This window comes from Stigmatopora argus, chromosome 10, assembly GCF_051989625.1.
Source record: "Stigmatopora argus isolate UIUO_Sarg chromosome 10, RoL_Sarg_1.0, whole genome shotgun sequence".
In the NCBI taxonomy this organism is placed as follows: Eukaryota; Metazoa; Chordata; class Actinopteri; order Syngnathiformes; family Syngnathidae; genus Stigmatopora; species Stigmatopora argus.
Window position 1 is genome coordinate 4,647,501 of NC_135396.1, and position 25,102 is coordinate 4,672,602.

Consider the following 25,102-nt stretch of genomic DNA (forward strand, 5'->3'; position numbering starts at 1 on the left):
TTTTCCCTTGACTTGGATTACTCTTATGACCTATCTCTGTAAAGTGAATATTTGTGTTTGATTTACTCTCAGTTAATGTACCCATTCACTTCCACTCTATCAATTGAATGCTCTTCTGCTTTTCTGTAGTAAATTCAAGATGTTATTAGTAAACTCAAGAGCAACACTTTGATCACCATAGTAACTTGAAACTTGAATGATGTCACATGCTTCCTTCTTTCCTCCTTCTTTAAGGTTTTCAACCTCTTCACTTCCTATCACCACAAGCTTCAATAAAATTGTAAACTGGAAGGATTTGAGTTGTTACTGCTGTGAAAAGATCGGGGCCCCTTTTTTTCAAGTTTGGGGCAAAATTTGAAGAAAGTAGAGAGAACTTGACACTTGAAAACCAGCGTGGCATTAAAGACATAGGATTAAAGGCCTTGAGTCAAAGCCAACGCAGTCGAGTCAAAGCCTCGAGAGCAAGAGGAAAGGCCTCAAGTCATGGCGGAAGAAGCCACTGGGAAAACAATTGAGCTGCTAAAGTCCGAAAGGACCAGAGCAAAAATAGCCTTCATCAATCAATCCACTTACTTAGGAGAAGAAGCAAACCAACTGGAAAAATCTGAGTTGCTGAAGGAATACAATATGCTCTGTGCACATGCACGAGAGGTGAATTGCACCAATAGCAATTACAAACTCGGCCTCCTAGCTGAACTGGGAGGTGATGAGGAAGATAGAGAAGAGAGATTGGAGAAGCAGGAACTGGCGAAAATAAAGAAGACCAAAGAAGAATGTGAAACCAAGCTGACAGAAGTAAGGAAAACAGTACAATCAAATCTCTGGGATAGATATGGTAGATTTGAGCTCTCGATCGTATTCGAGGAAGCAAAATTATATAGCGAAAAGGCCCTTGAGACCCCAGTGTCTGGGGCATATAAGGGTGCCTATGAACACCTTGTATGCTGTGCCAGAAAATGCATAAGTGACTTCATGGCAGCAGTCAGGGAATGGGAAAAATGGATCCCTGACGGAGGAGGAAGAGCCACCCAGAACAGGAGACTGGAAGACCTAAGAAAACAAAAGGCCATCTTCGATGAAAGGAAGGCAGAATACCTAGTGGTACAAAAAGCTGAGGAGGAGGTGAGAGAAGAAACCCTCCAAACAAAGCATGCAGCACAGGCACCCGTTCTCAAAATGAAGGCCATCAGCCTACCCAAATTCTATGGCTCCAGAAGAGACTTCCACCCGTGGAAAAAGACCTGGGAAAGTCTTCAGAAACAAGGTGAGCCAACTGGCTCGACGGAAGCCAGAAGACTCCAGCTCCTTCAAAGTGTGGACGGGAGAATCTGCAGAGACGTAGGCCTGTACACCTGTCAGACCGCCGAAGACATATTCAGGATGCTGGAAAACCGATTTGGAAACAAAACAACAATAGCCTTGGAGATCGTTGAAGACCTGGATAAAATGCCCATCCTGACATTAGACCAACCCCTGAAAGTGATTGACATGATCCGAGCAATCGAAAAGGCCCTCAACGATCTCATAGCAATCGACAACACTGCAGCCATCAAAAATGAGCTTGTAATCAGATCAATAGAAAGAAAATTACCAGAAGCAATAACGAGCAACTGGTTCATCTTCATGACCAACCGAGCTAATGGAGTCACCCCAGACAACCACTTCGACAACCTCCTAAGGTACCTGAAGGACCAAGAGAAGGTCTTGGAGATGATGGAGCAGATTAAGACACCTCGGAAGCCCGAGAGAAGATCAGTCGAACCCAGGCCAAATGAATCCAGGAGGTACGCCTCAACAAAGTCCACAAGCAAGGGGGATGTGTCGTCTGCGGGGATGTGGTTCACAGAGAGAAGCTTTTCTTCTGCAAGGCGTTCAAAAACCTGAAACCGAAAGACAAGTTGAGTGCTGTGAAAAGATCGGGGCCCCTTTTCAAGTTTGGGGCAAAATTTGAAGAAAGTAGAGAGAACTTGACAATGGTAATAGAAATTCACTTGAAAACTACATAAAGCTACTCAATATCAACAGGAAATGCCCCAAAGCTAACAGGAAGTGACCGCAATGCCACAAAATCAACAGAAAGTGAGCACCAAAAGCCACAAAATCAACAGAAAGCAACCTATAAATGGCCCTAACATCATCAAAAAGTTTCTCCACAAATGAAATTTTCAAAGACTTATCACCAATTTTGTTATACGCAGCTGTGTATGATGACAATAAAGGCTTTTGATTTGAAGGATATAAATATGACTAACCTCTTTTATCCTCCCTTTTGATTCAATAAAATCCTATGAATAGTATATACCGTATTTTCACGACTATACGGTGCATCATATTTTTAGCCGCAGTGTCAATAACGAGTGCTTTTTCTGTATTTCACACACACAAAGGACGCACCGTTTTTATAGACGCAGCCAGGCATGGCAAAACATACACCATCTTAAACATACACACTACACCCACACGCTAAGAATACGTTTTTAAAAAGGCAACGGACGCAAAACTGAGTTCGGTTGTACTTTATTTAGCCATTTTACAATGTACTCACGTCATCATAACCCACAAATCCATCAAAGTTGCTTCGTAAAGCTGTGTTGATGCCGATCGCCAGGCCACAATCGATTGGGTGTATTGACAAAAGAACTATATATCCCAGCAGTCACTGCGCAGTACTTTTTCTACGGGAAAATAGTAGAGTCGGGGGCTGCTTGCCGTAGTTGTGAGAGCTGTAGAGGATGGTGTACCCTATCGACTGATTTATTTTGTTTTATCGTGATAACAATTTTAGTATTGGTCCATATATAAAGCGCACTGGATTATAAGGCGCCCTGTCTATTTTGGAGAAAATTTAAGACTTTTATGTGTGCCCTATAGTCGGTACCAAGATTTGTAGCTCAATGTTGAAAAAAGGGGAATAAAACGGAGTTTTGAAACTTTCGTGGGGTCGATAGAGCGATTTTTTGTTCGATTTTCCGAAAAGCACCGCCATTTGAAAATATTCGCCAATATCTTTTTAATCGGCCAAATTTGGTGCAAATTGGGGTATGCTAGGTCCTGGAAAAAGGCTCTGATCTCCCCAGGATCGGAGCCTAGGCCGGCCGATACAAAGGCAAATTTCCCAACGTCGACGGACGCGAAAGCGCCGACTTTACGCCGGCTGACAACAAGCCGCGTGCATTTAAAGTAGAAATTACAATTCCCTCGCGGGTGAACGCTCACTGATGATTTTTCCCCAAACCGAAATGCTGAAAGTGAGGAGCATTATGATGCCTGTTAATGCACAGCGGTAGATCACAGTAGTCACCGGATACGAAACGGAAAAGACTATCGTGATTGCTTTGGCAAATTGGCGAGCCGCCGTTTTTGCAACCTAAGTAGGGACGGATGGACACCCCACTTCCTTGCATTTACATAATAAAAAGAATTAAAATCCCGTGTCACTCCCGCTGATGCTGGTGGACGGCGTTCTTTTAAGCTAAAAAATATCACAATTAAAAGGAGAAAAACAATGAATCGTTCATTGAAATCAATCTCGTTGAGTGATGGCTGCCATCCATCTCTAATGGATTGGGTCTCAATTGTTGTAAAAGCAGCCTTGACTTAATTAAAATTAATCAAGAATAATCACAGAAAAATTAGGATTGACGCACTAGAAAAATCATTTTTCCCCCTCCAAACTCCCCCCCCCAAAATACAACAACTACAACAAGAAAAATAACCAATAATCGAGATGAACTGGTAGTGATTTCTTTTTTAAATTCCAGAATCAAAGCCCTGACTTCCTCAGCCACATCCTTCCTTCGTTTATCGACACAATGAACATTTATGTTGTCTTCTGATCATAAAATCTTCATGAATCGGGGCCAAAAGCCCCCTAAATCCACGTCTCAAGAGCGCTTCCATTTTACGACCTTCAAAGCCCAACGCCTTGGCGACTTCCTCCGTTTTGGTGGGTACTCATTAAGCGGCTTTCACTGGCTATTTCCGTCTTTTCCCCGTGTTGCACGGTCGTCCGCCAGCAGATGCCAAGGTGGCCTCTGCCGCGGGACGTCCATATTTGACCAGATTATGAGGCGTGATGTGTAAATTAACGGCGGAACCAATGGAGCGGGAGTCTTTTTGGCATTCCATTGAAAAATAATTGACGTAATTAACTGAGGTAAATTCCTATTTAGGCTGTAATTGGGAGGCGGATGACATTTGAAGTTGACGCAAAAGTGAGAAGCAGTCACCCCGAACCGGACGTTAATGACCTCCGCCGACCGTCCAATTAGTTTTGGCAAAACAACCTTCTCGGCAGCAACGGGCGCTAAGCTCGGCGTTGAATTTCGACTGCAACGGTCTGCTCGTAGATATTCATTCATTCATTTTCTGAACCGCCTATTCCAGCTGACTTAATACAGTGGTACCTCTACATACAAGCAGCTCTACCTACGAGATGTAATTAGGAGAGATAGTTAATTTAAATTTGTTTGTTCGGTTACGAGTGCGTTGCCGTGGATAAAAAAATCCTCCCAACACCCCCCGAATGAGTTTGACACCCGTGCTCTAAATTAACCCCTGACCCTAACCCTTGTGAGGATAAGCGGTACAGAAAATGAATGAAAGAACAGAATACAAGCTGGTAAAAGTTATATAACACCCAAGATTAAATACCTATTACTAATTGCTTACAAAAGGAAATAATTAAAAAACATTTTTTTTCTGTGACTAATCTTCATTAATGCAATGTCACTGTAATCCGATCAGACTCATTTTTCCCAAAAATAAAGTTTACTTGGACAAGCAAACCTCCAAAAAACACCAGTTTTCTTAAAGCCGATATCTGCTACATTTGCATATTTAAAAAAAACAAGGAAACGATTTCTGTCCCATGTTATTAACTCGGAAAATAACTGCAGCGGATGGAGTCATTCATCAGCACTCCCAAAATTAATTTAATTAGACCGACAGACTAATTACTTGGGTGCGTTTTTAGTGGGTGGAAAAAAAGAAAAAAAAGAAAGCTTAGGCGAGAGCATCAGTGTTTCTTCACCTCGCTTAACACAGGCAAACATCCAGTCAGAGTCAATCAGGTGACGATGACTCAATTTGACGCTTCTCAGCACCTTGATTCTCTTTTCAAACTCAATTTACCCGACGACAACGGCTCTTTTCCCTCCGAGCGACCCCCGTCCGCCCCGAAACGTATTAGCCAGATTATCGAGAGGCTCGTCGATTCCGGCGGATAACAAGCTTTTGACGTGTTTGACTCGTCGCTTAGACGGACCCCTGGGGGTGCTTTTCATTAGCTTGAAATGGCAAGGAGAAGGAGACTTTTTGCGCTTTTCATTATCTTGGAATGACATGAAGATGGAGAGTTTTTCCGCGTGACAACCACCTGCAGTGAACCGTGGCATCCCGCAGGGATCGATAGCCTGACCTGTGATCATTCTATTTGCTGATAGGGTGCCATTGTAGAGCCTTTTGGACTGGTTATCGTTGACAAGACGCATAGAGAGACTATGCCGAAAGGTGAAATTGATGCAAATACGAACTGCATGATTTACGGCAGTCTGGCAAAGGAGTGGTTAGCATATCCGCTAGACAGTTCTGAGATGGAGGGCTCATAACAGCCAAGACAAACAAACTCAAGGACAGTTTCTTCCCCAGGGCTGTCACCATACTCCACTCCTGCACCTAGGACCTAATCAAGACTTATCAAGACTACTTATACTAATTATTTATCATGTTGACCACCTATTTATCTATTACCGTATTTTCCCGACTATAAGGCACACATAAAAGTCTTACATTTTCTCCAAAATAGACAGGGAGCCTTATAATCCAGTGCGCTTTATATAATGGACCAATACTAAAATTGTTATCACGATAAAATAAATCAGTCGATAGGGTACACCATCCTCTACAGCTCTCACAACTACGGCAAGCAGCCCCCGACTCTACTATTTTCCCCGTAGAAAAAGTACTGCGCAGTGACTGCTGGGATATATAGTTGGCCGCCTGGTTTAACGTATAAAACTCAGCGTTTTCGATGACTCATTTGGACAATTGTTCAATTAGGACACAGAAAATGAGGACTTTGATGGATTTGTGGGTGATGATGTACATTGTAAAATGGCTAAATAAAATACAACCGAACTCAGTTTTGCATCCGTTGCCTTTTTAAAAACGTGTTTTTAGCGTGTGTGTGTAGCGTGTATGTATAAGCTGGTGTATGTTTTGCCATGCCTGGCTGCGTCTATAAAAACGGTGCGTCCTTTGTGTGTGGGAAATACAGAAATAGCACTCGTTACTGACACTGCGGCTAAAAATACGATCCGCCGTAGAGTCGTGAAAATACGGTACTATTTATTGGTTATTTATTTATCATTACTATATATTGATTATCTGTGTTTGTTGTTGAGTCCATAGACTCAACGAGTGGTGCGCTCTCAACAACTTGTCGCTGAACGTCTCCAAAACCATGGAACTTATCCTGGACTTCAGACGGAACAAGACCGCTTTGTTCTGCTGATCTCTCTTGGACTGTTTATTTATTATTTACTGATTATTATATATAGACGCCAACCTTTCCATACATTATTTTTATTGTATATTTTCAATAGTTATAGATTTTGCCAGTCTTTATCATTCATCTTTGAATACTCTTTGGCAAGATCCAGGTCTTAAATGAGTGTGTAAAACCTTGTCGGAGTGGGATTTTAAATTCAGACCGACAAAAACGATCACAATTCCAGATAAGGGCCCGTTTTGGCATCGCAATGCTGCTACATAAATAGCATTCCCTATTTATTTGTGCTGAGGTTATACTTCTTGACTCTTAGCAAAAAGTTATCAGGACTGAACTGCTCAACAGGGATGGCAACGCTCCCAGAGGAAGACATTAAGCAACTCGCATACATGATTCGGGCTCATCATCTCGAGTTCCAGTGCCCTTTTGGCTTCCGTTATTCCGAGTTCTAACACGGTCTTTCGAGTGTGCTTAAAGTAACTTTATTCTGTATTTTTCATATGACCCACAAGAAAGTTCAATTCGTTTTAAGGTTTGTGTTTACCTGCATGTGTTGCCAAAACTCTCTCAACTACTCCCTTCGACAACAATAGAAAGTGTATTTGTTATTCATTTTATTGGCTTAATAATCCCTTTCCTATTGTTTTTTATGCATTTCTTACATATTTCCAATTAAAATTGGTATTCATATAATTTCAATGGTAGAAACAGAACTGTTTGAGGGTTATACATATAAAATGTGTCTCGACACAAAATATTCAAGTTACGAAACTACCTCTACAACCAAATCATTTCGTAAGTAGACATACCACTGTATTTTAAAAAAAGTAGCACCCTTGGTTTCCATCTATTCGATGAAATAAAACAAATTTTCAACACTGTATAAAATATGAAACTGACCCTATTTGGATACGTTGGTTTTCATTTCATAAACTGAAGCAAAGATATGTAATGTGGAACAAAACCCAACAGAGATTCTTAACATGAAATAAAGGAGCAGCAGGTGCCTCATTTTTACGATTTCGCTCGACGCCATCTGCTCGCCAAGCAAACGACCGCCAGAGTGGCAAACATGCCGCTTAAGTCCATTAGGCTTCGGCTGGTGGTGGTGGTAAAGGGGGGTGTAATTACTGGTGCGCTCCCGCCCGGCGAGCCGTGGACTCAATTAGAGGAGCAACGACTAAATATTAACAGGCTCATTAGAGGGCAGCATGTAAAGAAAATGCCACTTTTTCTGTTTGCTGCCAAGCGCAAAGACTTTTAATGACATAACGCTATTGAGGGCTCACCTGAGGGACTGGGCGGAGTATCTCAGCAGTTCTTCTTCTACAGGCCTTTCCATCCTACAAGACATGAAGGTTAAAGGGGTTAAATCTTACAAGGTTCTAAATCAGGGGGTGTCAAACTCACTTTGGTTCGCAGGCCACATTCATGTCAACTAAATCTCCGGTCGCCAGGACCAGTTTAAAACGTTAACTTATTGTCTAGCGCCGTCAATAGCACTGAAAAATAAGCACCCACAGCCAATTTAAGTGAATTTATGTGACATCTATTGTTGTGAATGGCAGGCAATTGGTTCATTTTGGGTACTTAAAGGTGATATTCTGTCAATTTTGGATCATTTCCCATTGACTCTTGGGTAATTTTCAGACTCCTTCCTTTGTGTTGGTCCCTTTCTCATGTTTTTGGTGCAATTCCAGGTGACATCCAATTGGATTTGGGCTATTTCAGGATTCCTTTTCAACTAATTACCTGTCATGAATGGCGACGTTTGGACTGCAGGGGGCAAAAGAATGAATGCGACTGCGGGTAAGAAATGTAGCAAAGTGCTCTCACAACACAAAAATTCAGGTTTTACAGCAAAAAAAGACAAATTTGATTCCTTATGCAAAGTATGAATGACCTACAAAGTGTGTGTCTTTTAGAAAAAGCCTGCGGGCCGCTTTCGGTACACGGGCTCCACGTTTGACACCCCTGCGCTAACTCTTAACAGTGTCCTTGAACCTAAAGTCGCTCTGAACTTTGATGTACACTATGCATTTTATGCTTCATTCATTCATCCGATCTAAATAAAAAAGTTTGGGGAAAAAAAACCTCCGTAACAAAAGGATTTGTTTCCCCCGAAGGCTGAATGCAAATGAGCGTGCTCATCTCCCTTTTCCAAACACAGCTGAGAAAACCCGAAGCGGGGAAGAACAATTGGACCAGAACGTTAGGTTAAACATTCCCAGCTGCGTCCTCGCGCCGCTTTAGTGAAGGACAAATACACTATGCAGATTAGACACTGAAAACATCCTATCAGGTGACCAAAAAAAATGATGACCGTTTCTAAACGTTGATGGCGATTATTGGGGGAAGTGTTCTTTTTCTTGTTTTAGTTGTTTTATTTTATGTGTTAATGCCAAAGTAAATTATGTGCCGACTTCATATGATCAAATGCAAATGAGGATTTTTTTGCTTGTTTTCTACCTTTTTTTCTTAATTCTAAACATTTATTTCGCCTTTTCAGTTTGCTTCATTCAGCAATATCTGCACATTTCGGTGAATGACAAAATGGAAATGAACAATATCTAATGGATGGGGTCAGAGAAGCAGCGCCCCCTCTTTTTCATCGTTGCACATCAAGTCTATTACTAGCAAAACCTAGTTTAGTGCAGGCAGCTTTCAGCACCAAGGACAGTTCATCTTTTTAGCTGGCATGCATTTTATGCTATTTAAATTGCTGTTGTAGAATGTAATGGCTAAAAAAGCCGTCCTCCAATGGATATGGGAAAGTTTTTCAAAAAAAATAAGTATTTGTTAGCACTGGAAGCAGTTAGACAGGTTCTAGGAAAATAATATTTTATTATTCTAGCTGCCTCGAATACGGGTTGGCCGCATTCATCGTCAAGATGCGCGCGAGTCAGAAGGTCGCCTCTCTGACGCATAATGCTTACTTCCATAAATGACCCCGCAGTATGCACGAGCGTGCATATTTTATGGCGTCGAGAGACACAAAAGAGGGCCCAAACCTACGCAGAGTACGCGAAGGGCCTGGCATGTTCGGCAAATGTCAAGCCGATTCTCCGAGTCCTTCCCCGACTGCGGGTTTTCGGAAAAGCGCACACTCACTTTGGACTTCGGCCGCATAATCAAAATACATGCCAACATATCTTTTCATGGCAATCCTTGCATTCATTCCTTTTCTGTACTCCTTATCCTCACAAGGGTTGCGGGGGGTGCTGGAATTTATCCAAGCTGCCTTCGGGCATCAGGCGAGGGACACCCTGAATAGGCAGCCAGCCAATCGCAGGGCACAAAGAGAAGGACAAACTTTCACGCTCAGACTCATAGCTAAAGGCAATTCAGTGTTCAACCTGCCTACGCCGAATGTTTCTGGGATGTGGGAGAAACTAAAACCAAAAAATGATTAAAAAATTACTATTATTGATTTAAAAGGGGGAAAATCAGGAAATTTAATATACATCTATGATCTTCATTTTAATTTGATCCTAAAACAGAAAGTCGGCACTCATGATGTACTTTCCCGGGCCACACAAAATGATGCGGCGGGCCAGATCTGGCCCCCGGGCCGCCACTTTGACAAATGTGCTCGAATTAAATGATAGAATCTTGTCAAACAGTATTCATCAATTCATTATCCATACCTCTTCCTCCATCCTCACAAGGGTCACGGGGCTGGGGGTGCTGGAGCCTATCCCAGCAAACTATGGAATCCAAGGCGGGTGGACACCCTGAGTTGGTGGCCAGCCAATCACAGTGGATGAATGATACTGTTGAAAAAAGGAATGTCATGAATGGGGAAATGAATGTTTGTGGCTAGAATTGAAATGAACGGAATGGTACACACATGAGCGATAATGAATGGATGAAGATTACAAGCCAGATGAACAGTTGGGTTGGAACGTGAACAAATGGAATGTTGCCAAATGGCTGGGTGATGCCACGTCTGACTGCGCTTGTTTCCTATTTGTTGAGTTAGTGTTGGAGCGCAGGTGAGAACACCCGGGACCTGGACAGAGTCGGCGTGCCGCTGGCCGCTCCGCCTTTCCAAGCCCGTTGGCAGAATCTCGCAGGCTTATCGTCTCTCCGCAGAGACGCTGGCTCATTCTTTTACTCCGCTCCAAAATGTCTATCCTCTTCTCTATTTTTTTTCCTGTGAAAATATATGGCAGCAGAATAGGACTAGAGGCGACTGTAGGAAAAAAAGGGGGTCCAAGTTCTTGGTCCAATCCAATTTGACTGGGGGGCAGGCAACTATTGATGCTGTCAATAGGTGCTAGATATGATGACTCAATAAGAAAAACTGCAAATTGAAATGGATTTGAGGTCTATAACTCTCAAATATTTCCATGCCCTTATTTTCCCTAGCAATCAAATTGGATTGGATGCCTTCTGACGTCAAAGACAATCAAAAATAATCAATTAATCGTGTCGTTGTGGCACTTTCAGTTTATGTTGTGAACATTTGCATTTGTGTATTTTTGTAATTAGTGTCCGTGTAAATATGCGCTTCTTGGCCACCATACAAACTCATTTCTATTCGCAGCAGAAATACCAAAATAGTTACACGATTAGATGTCGCTAATGACGCTAAATTTAAGGAGTACTTTGTGTGAGACTTTCTCCCACAGTTGCCACGGTTACAACAATTGTTCCCTTGGAAACAATAGAAAACGAACCAACTGACTACAATTTTTTTTTCCTTCATTCATTTCTCAAAATGAAGAAAAAACAACCACAAAACATATCGGGTCATTTGTGAGGTTTAATTTTAAACTGCATGACTTAAGTTGAATTTTTTTTTAAACACACATCCGATACGTTAATATTTACAGCAAACATGATCATAAAATTAAGTAAAACAGGTCATTTTTTTTCTTTCGTTAGAATTTCACATGACACCATCATTCCAGTATCTACGCGGGTGTTATTCTCACAAAAAATTAAAAAATAGAGTGTGAGGAAGGTGTGTGGGCCTGTGTAGATATATAAATATGCATAGGATAGAGCCTAGCAAAAAAAACATGAGGTAAAGTTAAAACGTTTGCAGGACTGAATGCGGCAAGAAAAACTTAAAATTTTGAGATTTTTTGGGGGGACGAACAAATAAATGCCACTTGAAGCATATTTACTTAACAACCCTTATACTTACATATACGTACATCATCATCATCATAGCTATCATAATTATGTGTCACAAATAGAAGACAATGTTGTGTTTCAGTGGTATTACATCTCATTCTTTTAAGAAGCACCACTTACGAAAAATTACTTTCAACAAGGTTTTTTTTTTCACATTACCACAAACACAAATGTACTCGATTTTAAATACATCGGACGTGGACCAAAATAACAAAGAAGACGAGCAGCAAAATAAAAGCAAATTGGCCATGTCGACAGGGGTTGTGTAATCTTTACTTTTATGTTCGTACATTTTACATAAGGTTTTATGTTCGTACATTTTACGTAAGGTTTTATGTTCGTACATTTTATGTAAGGTTTTATGTTCGTACATTTTACGTAAGGTTTTATGTTCGTACATTTTACGTAAGGTTTTATGTTCGTACATTTTACGTAAGGTTTTCAATGTGGCGTCACAGTGAGTGACATCAAGTGCTTCTGTACAGTCACAGGCTTTTCTTCTTACGAAAAAAAGCAACGTTTCCACAGAAAAGTTCGGTTCGGAGTGCTTAGACGCAAAATATTGGCGACAAATTTGATATTTTAATACGTGGTCAAACCTCGCTAATGTACCTTTCAAGTTTGACATTTACTTCGCAAATGTTGTCAGACGATGAAACCGTAGCAAAAAAATATGCTTTGGCAGTTAGCTTGGTGACAAAATAACGTGAAATCCTGGCAAATAATTGTATGTTTTAGCCACTACAGGATGCCTTAAAGATTGGTCCTTTTCGTAAATGCTCACAGACGATAACAAATCATAGCAAAAATTGTACGTTTTATTAGTCCACTAGTTATCACTAATGTGCGGACAAGATTTTTTATTTCGTTATAATGCTACAATTGTCGATAAGAAAAAAAACAATTGTGTGTACTCTGTGTTTTAACTTCCGGCAACCACAAAAGTGACGACTGAAACATATTAACAACGAAGAAAAGACAACTCAATTGCCGATGGGGACCTGTTGCAGCTTGATTGTCTTAAAATGCTACTTTTAAACTGTGTAACTTACAGAACCGAACTGTTCAGTGGAAACCAGTCTCAAATGGACTGGTGATTTTCCCAACCACATTGTTTGGAGACAGCTCATCGAGATTTCTATCAGAATTGATCCAATACCCCTAGAAAAGTGATGGATCATGATAGGCAAGCCAATGAAATGCTCTTCTGCTAGATGGCAAAGTCTACGATTGGCCTTGCAAGTTCCAGGTAATTTCCAAGGTGGCAAACTTTCAGTGGGAAATGAAGAGAATTACTAACTTAAAAGTTGACTTTAAACCCATTCGACAAATGAGTTTAAATTTTCACGTTAAAACATGAAATGGACCACATTTTAAAGTGATATTTATCATGCTAAAACGTGTAGCTTAACCATTTTAACGTAATGTCGAGCTTTTTATTCTGGTGTGGCAGCAGTACATGTTCCTGGAGATTGTTTTATTATATTTCTGACCTTGTTTTGATATATAAAATCTGTACCTCGGTATAAGAATATGTTAAAAACTGGATGAGAGTGATTGTCATCAGAAAAGGAACGATTGTATTAGGTCTTCGGTATCGTCGATACTTTACGTTAAATAATGGAGATGGATTGATGTGTCTTTGGCAGCTATTACTAGAAAATATGTATTTACATAAACAAAAAGAAACACTTGCGCAGATGGAACTAGAGAAATACGAAAGGATTCTCTCATCGCAAGCCCTTTTTGTCCGAGTTTTTTTTATCTATGTGTTTCTTCGTAACTAAACATGCTGACATTCACTTCTAACGAGCCAAAATGTCCGTCAAAAACAGTCATGCGATGGTCGAGTTCACCGTGACGCAAAACTGCTCGGTCGATCGTGTCCTTTTTTTCCCAGAACTTTTCATGAAATGCACGGAATTGCTGCAAAATGTAAAACAGACCACATCAAGGCAAAATATGTGTTTTTGATATATCTTAGTGGACACTTCTCATGTAAACATATTTTCCCATGGTCAAGCCTTTTTACAACCAAAAACATCTTAACGATGGATTATATCATGTCAAAATGTTAATGTAGAAGGATGCTCATTAGGTTTAATTTCGTAGATGTTTTCCTTATACTATTAGATCTACTTCTGAGTATGGATAAGGTCATTTATGTATTCTCAATTTTCGAAATTTCCCATATTGTTACTTAAACCAGAATTTTGCATGAAAGTTAACATCTGGGAGAAAGCAAGCAAGAACTTTGAGTAAAAAAAAAAAAAAACAGTAGTGACCATAAAAAAACTGGCAACAAGCAAGTGATGTGTTAGCGAAGAAGACATTTTGGTACAGGAATATAAAATGCTAAAATAGCTTGAAGCTACACTTCAAAAACTCAAAGTTATTCTGCAATCAATCATTAAGCATTTCAGTGATGGGCTTCACCTACGGTAATTTTTCAGAATGAATTTTCTATGGCTGTATTAGAAATATTAAATGGATGATTGCTAATGTTGAAGTGATACTATGGGCCAGTGTCACAATTCGCAGGAATTTGCCAATTTGATATTTTTGTCTCACTGACATTCATGCTTGGATTTAAATCAAATAGATCTTAAGTTTTTCAGTACCCAAGTAGTTATTTCGTGGCATACTTACTTTTTCTAAGCATTTAAGATGAGGTTTTCTTAAACTAAGTAAAACAAATTGAGATTATTTTCGCACAGAAATGAAGTGAATATGTATCAGTTGTTTAGTAAAGCACATACATTGAAAGAATTCTATAGCCCATAAGTTTTAAGTCAATGTGTTCTTTTTTGTTTTGTTTTGCTAAGTTTACTAGATTTAATTTTTTTTAAGTATAATTTAAGTGTTGTGCTGGCAGCTATTTTCACGTCAAGGAATTCATATGTTCCTTATTTCCCCAAGTGTGTCCGTCTGCGGGTTGCAAGACGGGCCGCGTCCGGTAACGGGGGCATGTCTGGCCATACGCTGCAACTAAGCGCTAACAATCACGCTCCTAAAATAAGTCGCCAAGCAACAATGATAATGCAAATAGGTTGTTACATAAACATATTCCTACGCATAACAGATTGGCACTATTCCCAATTTCCGCTAAGTTTCTGCGCTTAAAAATAAACTCGCTTCCGCTAATTCCCACTAGAAGCCTTGTAGACTGGGCGTGGTAAAGTTACGATCAGGGTTGGATGTGGACTGTCTGCTAGGCGTGGTTAAGGCTAAGGTTAGGTTTACACACACGGTTAGCAAAAGACCACTTGCCAATTTTGCCCCCATTTCCGGACGCCTTCTGCCCTTGGAAGTCGCAGACCGAGACAGACAGAGTTTTGCGGTGTAGTCAACGTTCACAGGTTATCAAGTGAGCAATATCAACTAGGAAACAGTGAGGAAGATCTGGGGCGGCCAACTTATCTTGTACAAGGTAGAAAACGACGAGCTGGAAACAAGTGGGACTGGCGGGGGCTCGGCGGTGCCTTCTACTGGTGCCGGGGGCGTCACACGGATTGCTCCTTAGGGAAGGTCGCTCGTGGGGCGGCGGGGGCGGAGAAACCAGTGTTGGAGTACATGGGCTCGTTGGAGGGTGGCTGGGCGTAGGCGTGTTGCGGCAGGAAGGTGACGGGAGGGTGGGGCGGGCCCACGGGGGACTGACACTCGGGCAGGTGGTCCACGTCACGCTGGTGGCTCATGTAATCAGTCGGGTTCAATGGCTCTTCCGGATGGTTCCCAGAGTCCTGTTTAGGAAAGAGTAAGGAAGTAGCACGGCGTCAGATTCACTATGGTTACAAAAATGGCGCTAATTGCGAATAGATGAATTTGAGAGTATTGGAGTTTGAACAAAATGCACACTATGCTCCGGTTCCTGACAGAAGTAAACTTTGTTGTAAAGCTCGACATCTTTTATAGGCTGAGCACGGCACAGTGAAAACATGAAGGACATCAGCTATTTTTCGTCATCGTTTTGGCCAAAACAACTTTCTTGGCAGGTCAGCCAGCTCATATAAACATAGGATGGTATCTGCGACTAACGAAAGGGAATATATTAGCTCGTTTATTGCCATAAATTTAATCATCCATTCCTTCCCTCCCAGTTCAAATGTATTGGAAGACTATCAATCGTCTGTTGTAGTCCGTGACTGGACGTTTCGACGAAAGATGTTTGGTCCCCGGACGTTTGGTCGACCAGACGTTTGGTCGGACGGACGTTTGGTAGAACGGACGTTTGGTAGAACAGACGTTTGGTAGAACAGACGTTTGGTAGAACGGACGTTTGGTAGAACGGACGTTTGGTCGCCGGGTTCGCTCGCTGTCAAATTATGACAGAGGGTTTACTGTTGATATTCTGATATTAGCTATTTAGATATTAAACTCACTCTCTCTCTCATGATTATAATTTTGAGAGCTGGTTTCAACAGTAACAACCTGGCGACCAAATGTCCGGTTGACCAAACGTCCGTTCCCCAAACGTCCGTTCGCCCAAACGTCCGTTCGACCGAACGTCTTTCGACGAAACGTCCGAGTACGTTGTAGTCAATGGTAGAGCGTACCGCAGTTATTTCCAAATTTCAACTAAAATCCGAGTAACCCAAACTTTTTGTGAGTAGTGTAGTTAGTCAATGTCACACTCCAGCACGCACATATTTGACTGTAGAAATAACATAACCCCCCACCCGTCCCTAGGCACGTTCACCTGCCCGGAAGATTTATTAGGCCTCCATTTTTGTCTGGTGCCAGAGGAACACGCTCGCAATTCCACGCCAGAGCGAGACTTGATTCTTCCTCCGCTCGGGATTTGCTCGTTATGACGCAGCGAGGTCGAGATCATATCGTAGTGAAAAACTGCAATGTATGCTGGTGATATTAACACCAGGTTTCTCAAAAGTGTGTAGCATAGACATCAATCCTGAATATGTTTAATGGGTTTTATCTTGTAGCTTTTTGTCCCCCGGATTGGTGAATTTTCTCAGGCCAGAAGCAGAAAAGATTCCATGTGAAAGGAAATGGGAAAATGCGACCGTGGTATAAATTTGGCCGAGGGATTAAGAGACTTCACCGATGAACAATGTCATGCTACGAGCCGCATCCAAGTCAACACAGCAGCCGTCTGCATTCCGCGGCTGATATTAAGTCGCGGGAAGTTAAATGGCCTCAGAAAAATCTACTCGTGGGAAGACATAAATTCATAAGTCAAACAGTTAAAAGGCGCAATGTATTGATTATCTTTTGGCTCATTTGTCACCTTGTGGCATTCTGTAGTCAGTGTGAGGGAAACATTTTTCTCATGGAGAGAAATCACAAGAGAACAGTTAACACAACAACATATAAATCTAAACAACTGGCTTGCATTTAAAAGAAAGGTTATTAACTCACTACTGCCATTGCTGACAATGGACCAAGGGTGTCAGACTCGGGTTGGTTCGCGGGCCGCTTTAATGTCAACTTGATTTAACGCGGGCCGGACCATTTTAGATATATTTAGATTTTTTTTTGAATGGATTAAAATAACTGGATTAAAAGCCCTGAATAATCAGTTTTTTATAGATCTAAAACAATGTTTATTTTAGCTTTTTTAAATATATTTTTAGATTTTACAAAATGATTTTTGAACTAAAAACATAGAAAAAATAGATTAAAAAATTACAATTAGAGTTAAAAGGGGGAAAATCAGGAAATTTAATATACATCTATACTCTTCATTTTAATTTGATCCTAAAACAGAAAGTCGGCACTCATGATTTACTTTCCCGGGCCACACAAAATGATGCGGCGGGCCAGATTAAGCCCCCGGGCCGCCACTTTGACACCTGTGCGATAGATGAAGCAAAACTGCTCCTAAATTATGGAAGATGCAGATTATGTATTAGTTATGTATTGACTTAAGGATACATAAGGACAAATCAAGAGATAATCAAACAAATGTGGGATATGGGGTAAGAGGTGATTACATTTTGGGGCGATAAGGTCATAAAGAGTCAAAGGTCATAGAGGTTAGAAAAGGAATTTCGCAATAACTTGATTAACGATTAACATATTTGATTTGATTTAAAGAAATTCGGTCAAAGGTCAGATATAAGCAATGCTTTGAACTAGATGGCTCAGGCTGTAATCTGCTGTCTATTTGTGCTCCTCTAGTTATTTTATTAAATTAAAATTTTATGTATAAATTAAATAATGCCAAAATATATCATTGGAAACAGTCTATTGGCCATTATTTTTTAAGTTGTGCAGGCTACACGAAATCTTAATATTATGGTTTATTTGACCCAAAATGTGATGGTTCCAGGGTCATATTTTCTTAAATAACCAAAAGAAAAAGCCCTATAAAATGTTACTATATCATAAATTAACTGAATAGTTGTCACTGACTGCAAGAGACGTCTAATTAACTAAAATCGGATCATTCAATGCCACTACGGTGAGAAAGAAAAGTGTACCGAGTGCACATTCACAACAAGAAAAACAAGAGTAAAAGGCTCACAAACAAGGCAGGATGGCAAGGAGCTTGTTAGTTGGACATAAAGGGGGTTTGGGGCAGGCCTAACAAGGGAGAACTTAAAAAGTAAAGAAACATTCCAGACAGAGAAAACATTTGGCACAGTCAAAGTCAGCCAAGTCGTTAAGGTTCTGACAAGAGGCTAATTAGCCAAACACGGGGGGGGGGTTAAAATGAAGAACAAGCTGACAAACTGCACGGCAACAAGAAATGAAGTTAGTGGTGGCTGGCAGCACTTTGAAAAACTGTCACATTGGAATCAGCATATGTGATACCCCGCTGTTCTGTTTGCGCGAGCGAGAAATCCAAACCACGTTGCAGTGAAACAAACTCGTTTTCAATTAGAAGAGAATTCATTTGCAACGACGTGACGACGGCACATTAGTCAGCGGAACTGTGTTGAATTTACTGATGGGAACGTGTCGTGTTTTTGTTTGGGCTTTGTAACTTGTTGGAGTTAAAGGGAGTGTTTAATAAAGCCAGGGAGTAAGAGAATGCAGATCTTCTTCGTTGGTAATGAATTGAAGCTGATAGTTCCTGGTATCTCCATCAGACAGAGTTAGCTTCTGACTTTTAGGGCCAAATGGATAACTTGAATGATTCATTAACGTTTCCCTAAAAAGATCTTGACACTTTCGGCGAGGCCAGATGGAAAATAGACCGTCAAAGTTCTCCGGATTGCGGCTTGTAGTGAATAATGGGCTGATTCACTCCAGACTTTCAATTGTTGTGCTCATCAGCAAACACTTTTGCCCGTCAACAACAGAAATTGCTTTCAACTTTGTTCATGCCAGACCAAAAGCTATATTGATTATTTCTGGGGTGGTTGGTATCCTGGAAGAGTTTAAATCTTTCAGCAAAACATTATTAAGCTTGAATATATTACTTTAGTTTTATTTTTCTTTACCAAAGTCTAATTCAGGGGTGTCAGACTCGGGTTGGTTCGCGGGCCACTTTAACGTCAACTTGATTTCATGTGGGGCCGGACCATTTTGGATATAATATTTAGATTTTTTTTATAAATGGATGAAAATAATGGGATTAAAAGCCCTGAATATTCAGTTTTTTATAGATCTAAAACAATGTTTATTTTAGCTTTTTTAAAATATATTTTTAGATTTTACAAAATGATTTTTGAACTAAAAACACCAAAAAAATGGATTAAAAATTTACACTTATTGATTTAAAAGGGGGGAAATCAGGAAATTTAATATACATCTATACTCTTCATTTTAATTTGATCCTAAAACAGAAAGTCAGCACTCATGATTTACTTTCCCGGGCCACACAAAATGATGCGGCGGGCCAGATTTGGCCCCCAGGCCGCCACTTTGACACATGTGGTCTAATTTAAACAGTACTGGAAATAAAGGCATGGGTTAGATCTTTTGAGAAATGAAAAGGTCAAATGGTGCAAATTTCTAGAGGCCTTTGAAATGTTCAACACTCTTGTCACGATTACAGAACTCACCTCTCCCAGACGCAGTTCAAACAACAATACTTAAGAACACAATGAGAAAAAGTCAGCTGTCAAAGGTTATTACTTTTCTGACAGTGAAATGATAGACTTGGTGAGATGGACTCACATTGGCCAAAACAAAGGTTTGTGTGAGACTGCCAACAATTTTCCAAACGCAAGCAAAACGCAAGAACATGACCCAGGCTTGACTATTATCTAATGTTCTGACACGGAGTAAGACACAATTATGTTGTCAGTTGTGATGTTTTGCAGAATGTATCACTATTTCTTTTCAACACGGTACCCGTTAACACTATTGAAAAAGATGGACTGAGAATTTGAGGACTTTTAATGTCAGCAGGTTTAGCTTCACTTTATTTCAAAAAAGTTCTAAAGCAAGGGTGTCAGACTCGGGTTGACTCGATTTCATGTGGGCCGGACCATTTTAAATATAATATTTAGATTTTTTTTTTAAATAAATGGATTAAAAGAACTGGATTAAAAGCACTGAATATTCAGTTTTGTATTGATCTAAAACAATGTTTATTTTAGCTTTATTTTATATATATTTTTAGATTTTACAAAATGATTTTTGAACTAAAAACAGAAAAAATGGATTAAAAAATTACAATTATTGATTTAACAGGGGGAAAATCAGGAAATTTAATATACATCTATACTCTTCATTTTAATTTTGATCCTAAAACAGAAAGCCGGCACTCATGATTTACTTTCCCGGGCCACACAAAATGATGCGACGGGCCAGATTTGGCCCCTGGGCCGCCACTTTGATACACGTTCAAAAGCTTTTTTCATGTTTTTGAACTTGTAGCAATAATTGTTCTTTTCATTGGTGCAGTACTCCTAAACAACTCTCATCTTTGAATGAGTTTACGATGTCAAAAAGGAAAGTCGATGATGAAATTCAAATCCAAACCACAATATTGCCAATTTCTGCCAGTACAATACCTCACTTAAATGCAACAAATTTTAATACTTTCACCTTTGTTACAGCCCCGCACTGATTTCAAGAGTCATAAAACGACAAAAGAGTGCTCGACACAACCACATTTAAATCTGAAATGTCCACTGGACTTTCATTTAAATAACTTTCAATACCTTTTAATTGCACAATTTTGATTCACGACCCATGAATTACTTTTATATCGCCCCCCACGCCCCCACCCGCACCTCTTGAATAGCCACCTGGGGAGGATTTAGCTAACTAAGCCGATAAAATGTATTTTAACGCAGCCCGCTGACATTCGGAGTAATAAATTTTATCAATGTGATTCTATTTTATTTAAAATATATATATTTATTATATCAGTCCAATAGTCCATCCTTTGGAATATTGTCTTTTTGGAAATCACCTATCTGGTCCTTCCCCACTCCAATTAAAGTTCTTTCCAATTCTGAGCAAACAGGGAGACCAGAGGGAACTTTATCAAGCACATACATTTTAACCAAGCCTCTAATCTAAATGAAATCTGGCTCACCTTGAAGTCATTTTGTAGTAGTTTGGAGTACTGCGGCCCCCAAACATCTGATAATGTAATAAGTCTGTCAAAGCGACAATTTAAAAAAAAACACACAATCAGCCAGCGATTAACAGGCGCTTGATTCATTTTATAGATTAATCTAGACTCCAAAAAGAGGAAACTTCAAAAAAAGAACTTTTGGGAAATTGTGTGACGTCAAGCTATAAGAAAGAGGTGCGATCGCGAGGACGGAGGTTCGATTGAGCGATGTGAACCAAGACCGGAGTCAAAATGGACGGACGACTCAAACGAGAACTTTCAAGATGACATCACTTCCTGGGCAGACTCGCAACTCTTTATTCAGCTTGCCATTTGGGCTAGCAGCAATTGCCTTAAGTAGTGTAAGGACTTGAAATATCCCAAAAACTGGACAGGGGACCTTGAGTTGGGCTTGAGAGGAACGTCAACGTTAGTTTTGATTTCAGACTGTCATATAAATGCATCGAACCTGATCTGCTCAAAGTTTCCATTTCACTGGAAAACAGTGGCTTAACTATCATATGCGATAAAAATGGCAAGCATCCGAATCAACAATTACATATTGTTCAGGGTCGTCATAACATATCATCTTGAGGCTATACCTGCCGGCCGTAAAGTACGAGGACCATGACACAATGTAATGGCATCCTCGCTCTGATGCCATTGCACCGACGAGCTCGGCGTTGCCAAGGGCACGCGGCCGAAAACGTGGTCACACAGATGGTTGGCCACTCATGCAAATGAGCCAACCCGACCATATACGTACACGGGCGAGTTGCCTAGACTGTGGCGGGCTTTTGGCGCACCTCTTCCGTCTAATGATATCAACTCCAAAAGCTGTATTGAATCAGAACAGCAGTCAGTCCGTCACATACTAGGTATCGATTGAACAATATTTTTTAGTATTGCGGTTTGCCGTGGCGTCCGGCTTCACACACCGAGAGCAGTGCAACGCTAGGGCAGAAATGAAACACACGCTATGGAATCGATATCCAGAAGGGGCACCTGAGTAAACATGTCACCCCTAGGGAGGCGAATGCTCCTGAATGTGAAACGAAGGGCTGTTTCAGCAAAGCCCTCTCGACTCGTCTGCGACTCTGTGGGTTGCCGTGGAGACGGTTGCGCTGGGATTCGGATGCATTCATGTTCACGTCCAATTACAGTATGTTCCGCACCATAAGACACACCGGAGTATTAGGCGCACATTCAGTGAATGGCCTATCTTAAAAATGTTCAAAACAAAGTCATATTTAAGGCACACTGGATTTTAAGACACAGTAGTAGTAGGGGTGGTGGTGGTGGTGGTGGTGGCACTGGTGATGGTGGTAGTAGTATTAGGGTAATATATGTTATACATCCACCGTGACCGGACATTTCGTCGAAAGACGTTTGGTCGACCGGACGTTTGGTAGAACAGACGTTTGGTAGAACGGACGTTTGGTCGCCGGGTTCGCTCGCTGTCAAATTATGACAGAAAGTTTACTGTTGATATTTTGATACTAGATATTTAGATATAAAACTCTCTCTCTCATGATTATAATTTTGAGAGCTGGTTTCAACAATAACAACCCGGCGACCAAACGTCTGTTCTACCAAACGTCTGTACTACCAAACGTCTGTTCTACCAAACGTCTGTTCTACCAAACGTCTGTTCTACCAAACGTCTGTTCTACCAAACGTCTGTTCTACCAAACGTCTGTTCTACCAAACGTCTGTTCTACCAAACGTCCGGTCGACCAAACGTCCGGTCGACCAAACGTCCGGGGACCAAATGTCTTTCGACGAAACGTCCGAGTACCACAGCCACTAGATGTAGATGTAGTAGTAGCAGGAGTAGTGGCGGGTTGTGTTATACAAATACTAGATGAAGCTGTAGTAGTAGTAGTAATGGGGGGTGTTATACATTCACTAGATAGAGCTATAGAAGTAGTAGTAGTGAGTTGTGCTATATAATTGATATCGGAACGTTAAATAGTTGGTGATTGACAGCCTATAGCAATATTTTATGTAAATTTTTGTTATCCTATTTTATTCTCACTAGACTTAAGTCCTGGGAAGTATTTCTCACCCAAATGTATGTCTCAGTACCTCATCAATTTGTAAAAAGCACTCTCATTGTAGTGTTATGGGTACATTAGAAATGTATGAGGATGTTCATTTCTGCTCCTCGTTGCTCTTAAGTGTCATTTAATCATTTCTACCACATTAATATTACAGCAGTGATTCTCAAAGCACTTGTATGCCGGCTTCATCCAGGCTAGATACATAATGAGATATTTTCATGAGCTGTGATGTAAGCGATTGGAAATTTAGCAGGCGTGAGGGCAACGGAATCATTAGGACCGTTCCATTGTTATTTCAGGAGGGAGGTGTTGGGGGACAGTTTGTCCTCTAAATGAAATGATTCCAAGATTAATTGGGCCATTGCACGTGTTTGTTGTGTGTTTTCTTTAAAAAATATGGCTCGGCTCCACCTGGGTGGTTTTTACAAGCCCTCGCCTAGTTTAACTGGCGAATTTAGTTTCCGCTTTACGCGGCCAAACGGCACGCCCGAGCCACGGTTGCCGGAAGGCATCTCTCGGCAGAGGCCCCCGAAAAGGAGAAAACGGCCAAAAGAGAAGGTGGACAGCGGGGTCGGTTGTGGAAGAGGGGTGTTACCGTGAGTAGAATTGAAGAGGGAAGTCGGTGCGAGCCAAAAGGAAGACAAAGAGGAGAAGGAGGAGCGAATCGGTCTGTGTACCTGGAGGCCAAAGTCTGAGGGGAAAGGCCTATAATGGCATGCGCTAGTGTGAGCTAGGCTGGATGGTCGCGTACTCGACAAGGTCCCCGGGGCCGCAGTGAGCCGAGCTTCGCGGGCTGGGGGAGGAGGCCAAGGCTGCAGTATCCAGCTCCGCGTACTGGACCTCGCAGTCCTTGTGGCCCGAGGTCTGGAGACAAGAGAGGGCGAGATGCGAGTGAGGTTCTACCCAGGACGCAGAGCGCAGGGTCCGCAAGCCGCCTGACGAGGCAAGTCCAGATGAAAAAAAACACCTAAATATATATATATATATTTAAAAATGTACATAATGCCCACTCCCAGGTCCATGAATACCCATTCAACGTATCTAAAAACTGTTCGCGATGATTCACTTTGTTCAACTCTTATTGGGAAAAATATGACATTTGGTACATGCTAACACACCCTGAAGACCAGTGAAAAAAAATACATATTTTTCCATATTATTAATCCCTTATGAACTCAGCCTGCTGGCAATCTTTGGGGGTTTCAACCTGTCATCTGAAGTGCATCAGTGTAAAGAGCCATCAAGTTAAAAGCATACACAATGTAGAAAGGAACTACAGCTAAGGGTTAGAGAATAAATCAAGCTTTTATTAATAATTTAGTCAGTGATGACTAGCGGTTTTCAAGCATGTTTCCAACAATTTCGATCTAGAGATTATTCTCGCGGCAACTGTGTTGCGGTTAAACACAAAACAATATTCAATCTAAGAGTAAGTTTGCAATTTCGTTGTGACACAGTAAAGGATTTTGTCGTGATTTGTCGTGATTTAATTGCGTTTTAATGGCTTTCGATTGTTTAAATATGATGTTATGCACTTTTAACACAATTTAATCTAAGCATGTTTTTTCAATTTTGTTGCTAAAACACTAATGAGATTTATATTAAAACCTCTAACATCTGAAAGACAATGATGTTTAGAAAAGTTTGGCATTTCAATTGATTTGATTGTAATTTAAGCAAATTTTGGGGGCAATTTTTGTTAGGTTTTAACCCAAAAGTTGAAACTTATTTTTTGGTTTAAAGAGGATAAAAGTTTTCTTCTTATTTTTTAAGTCTGCTCCTTCAAATGAAGTTGCAAATATATTCTTAAAGTTCAACAAAAGTTGAATTTTTGTTTTGCAAAATGCAAATGAAGGTTCTATTTGCAGTCAAACGGCAATCACAGGGCAAAAAAAAAATATATAT

At 40.7% G+C, this 25,102-nt stretch overlaps 2 protein-coding genes across 10 annotated transcripts in view; both read right to left on the minus strand.

The window, feature by feature from the left end:
• The window catches only part of LOC144083843 (uncharacterized), a 63,542-nt gene extending 52,563 nt beyond the window's left edge, over positions 1 to 10,979 (minus strand). For 4 of the 5 annotated variants that reach the window (XM_077611967.1, XM_077611968.1, XM_077611965.1 and 1 more), the window contains exons 1-3: positions 10,362 to 10,979; positions 10,159 to 10,284; positions 7,801 to 7,854 (exon numbers count right to left, since the gene is read on the minus strand). In XM_077611967.1, coding sequence (XP_077468093.1) covers positions 7,801 to 7,854; positions 10,159 to 10,170 — 66 coding nt within the window. In that variant the 5' untranslated portion in view covers positions 10,171 to 10,284; positions 10,362 to 10,979. Of the gene's footprint in view, positions 1 to 1,683; positions 1,881 to 7,800; positions 7,855 to 10,158; positions 10,285 to 10,361 lie in introns of all 5 variants that reach the window. The other variant, XM_077611969.1, reaches the window with a different exon arrangement.
• A 282-nt stretch (positions 10,980 to 11,261) lies between these two features.
• The window catches only part of nectin1b (nectin cell adhesion molecule 1b), a 137,884-nt gene continuing 124,043 nt past the window's right edge, over positions 11,262 to 25,102 (minus strand). For 4 of the 5 annotated variants that reach the window (XM_077611964.1, XM_077611958.1, XM_077611959.1 and 1 more), the window contains one exon: positions 11,262 to 15,396. In XM_077611964.1, coding sequence (XP_077468090.1) covers positions 15,160 to 15,396 — 237 coding nt within the window. In that variant the 3' untranslated portion in view covers positions 11,262 to 15,159. Of the gene's footprint in view, positions 15,397 to 23,874; positions 24,062 to 25,102 lie in introns of all 5 variants that reach the window. The other variant, XM_077611962.1, reaches the window with a different exon arrangement.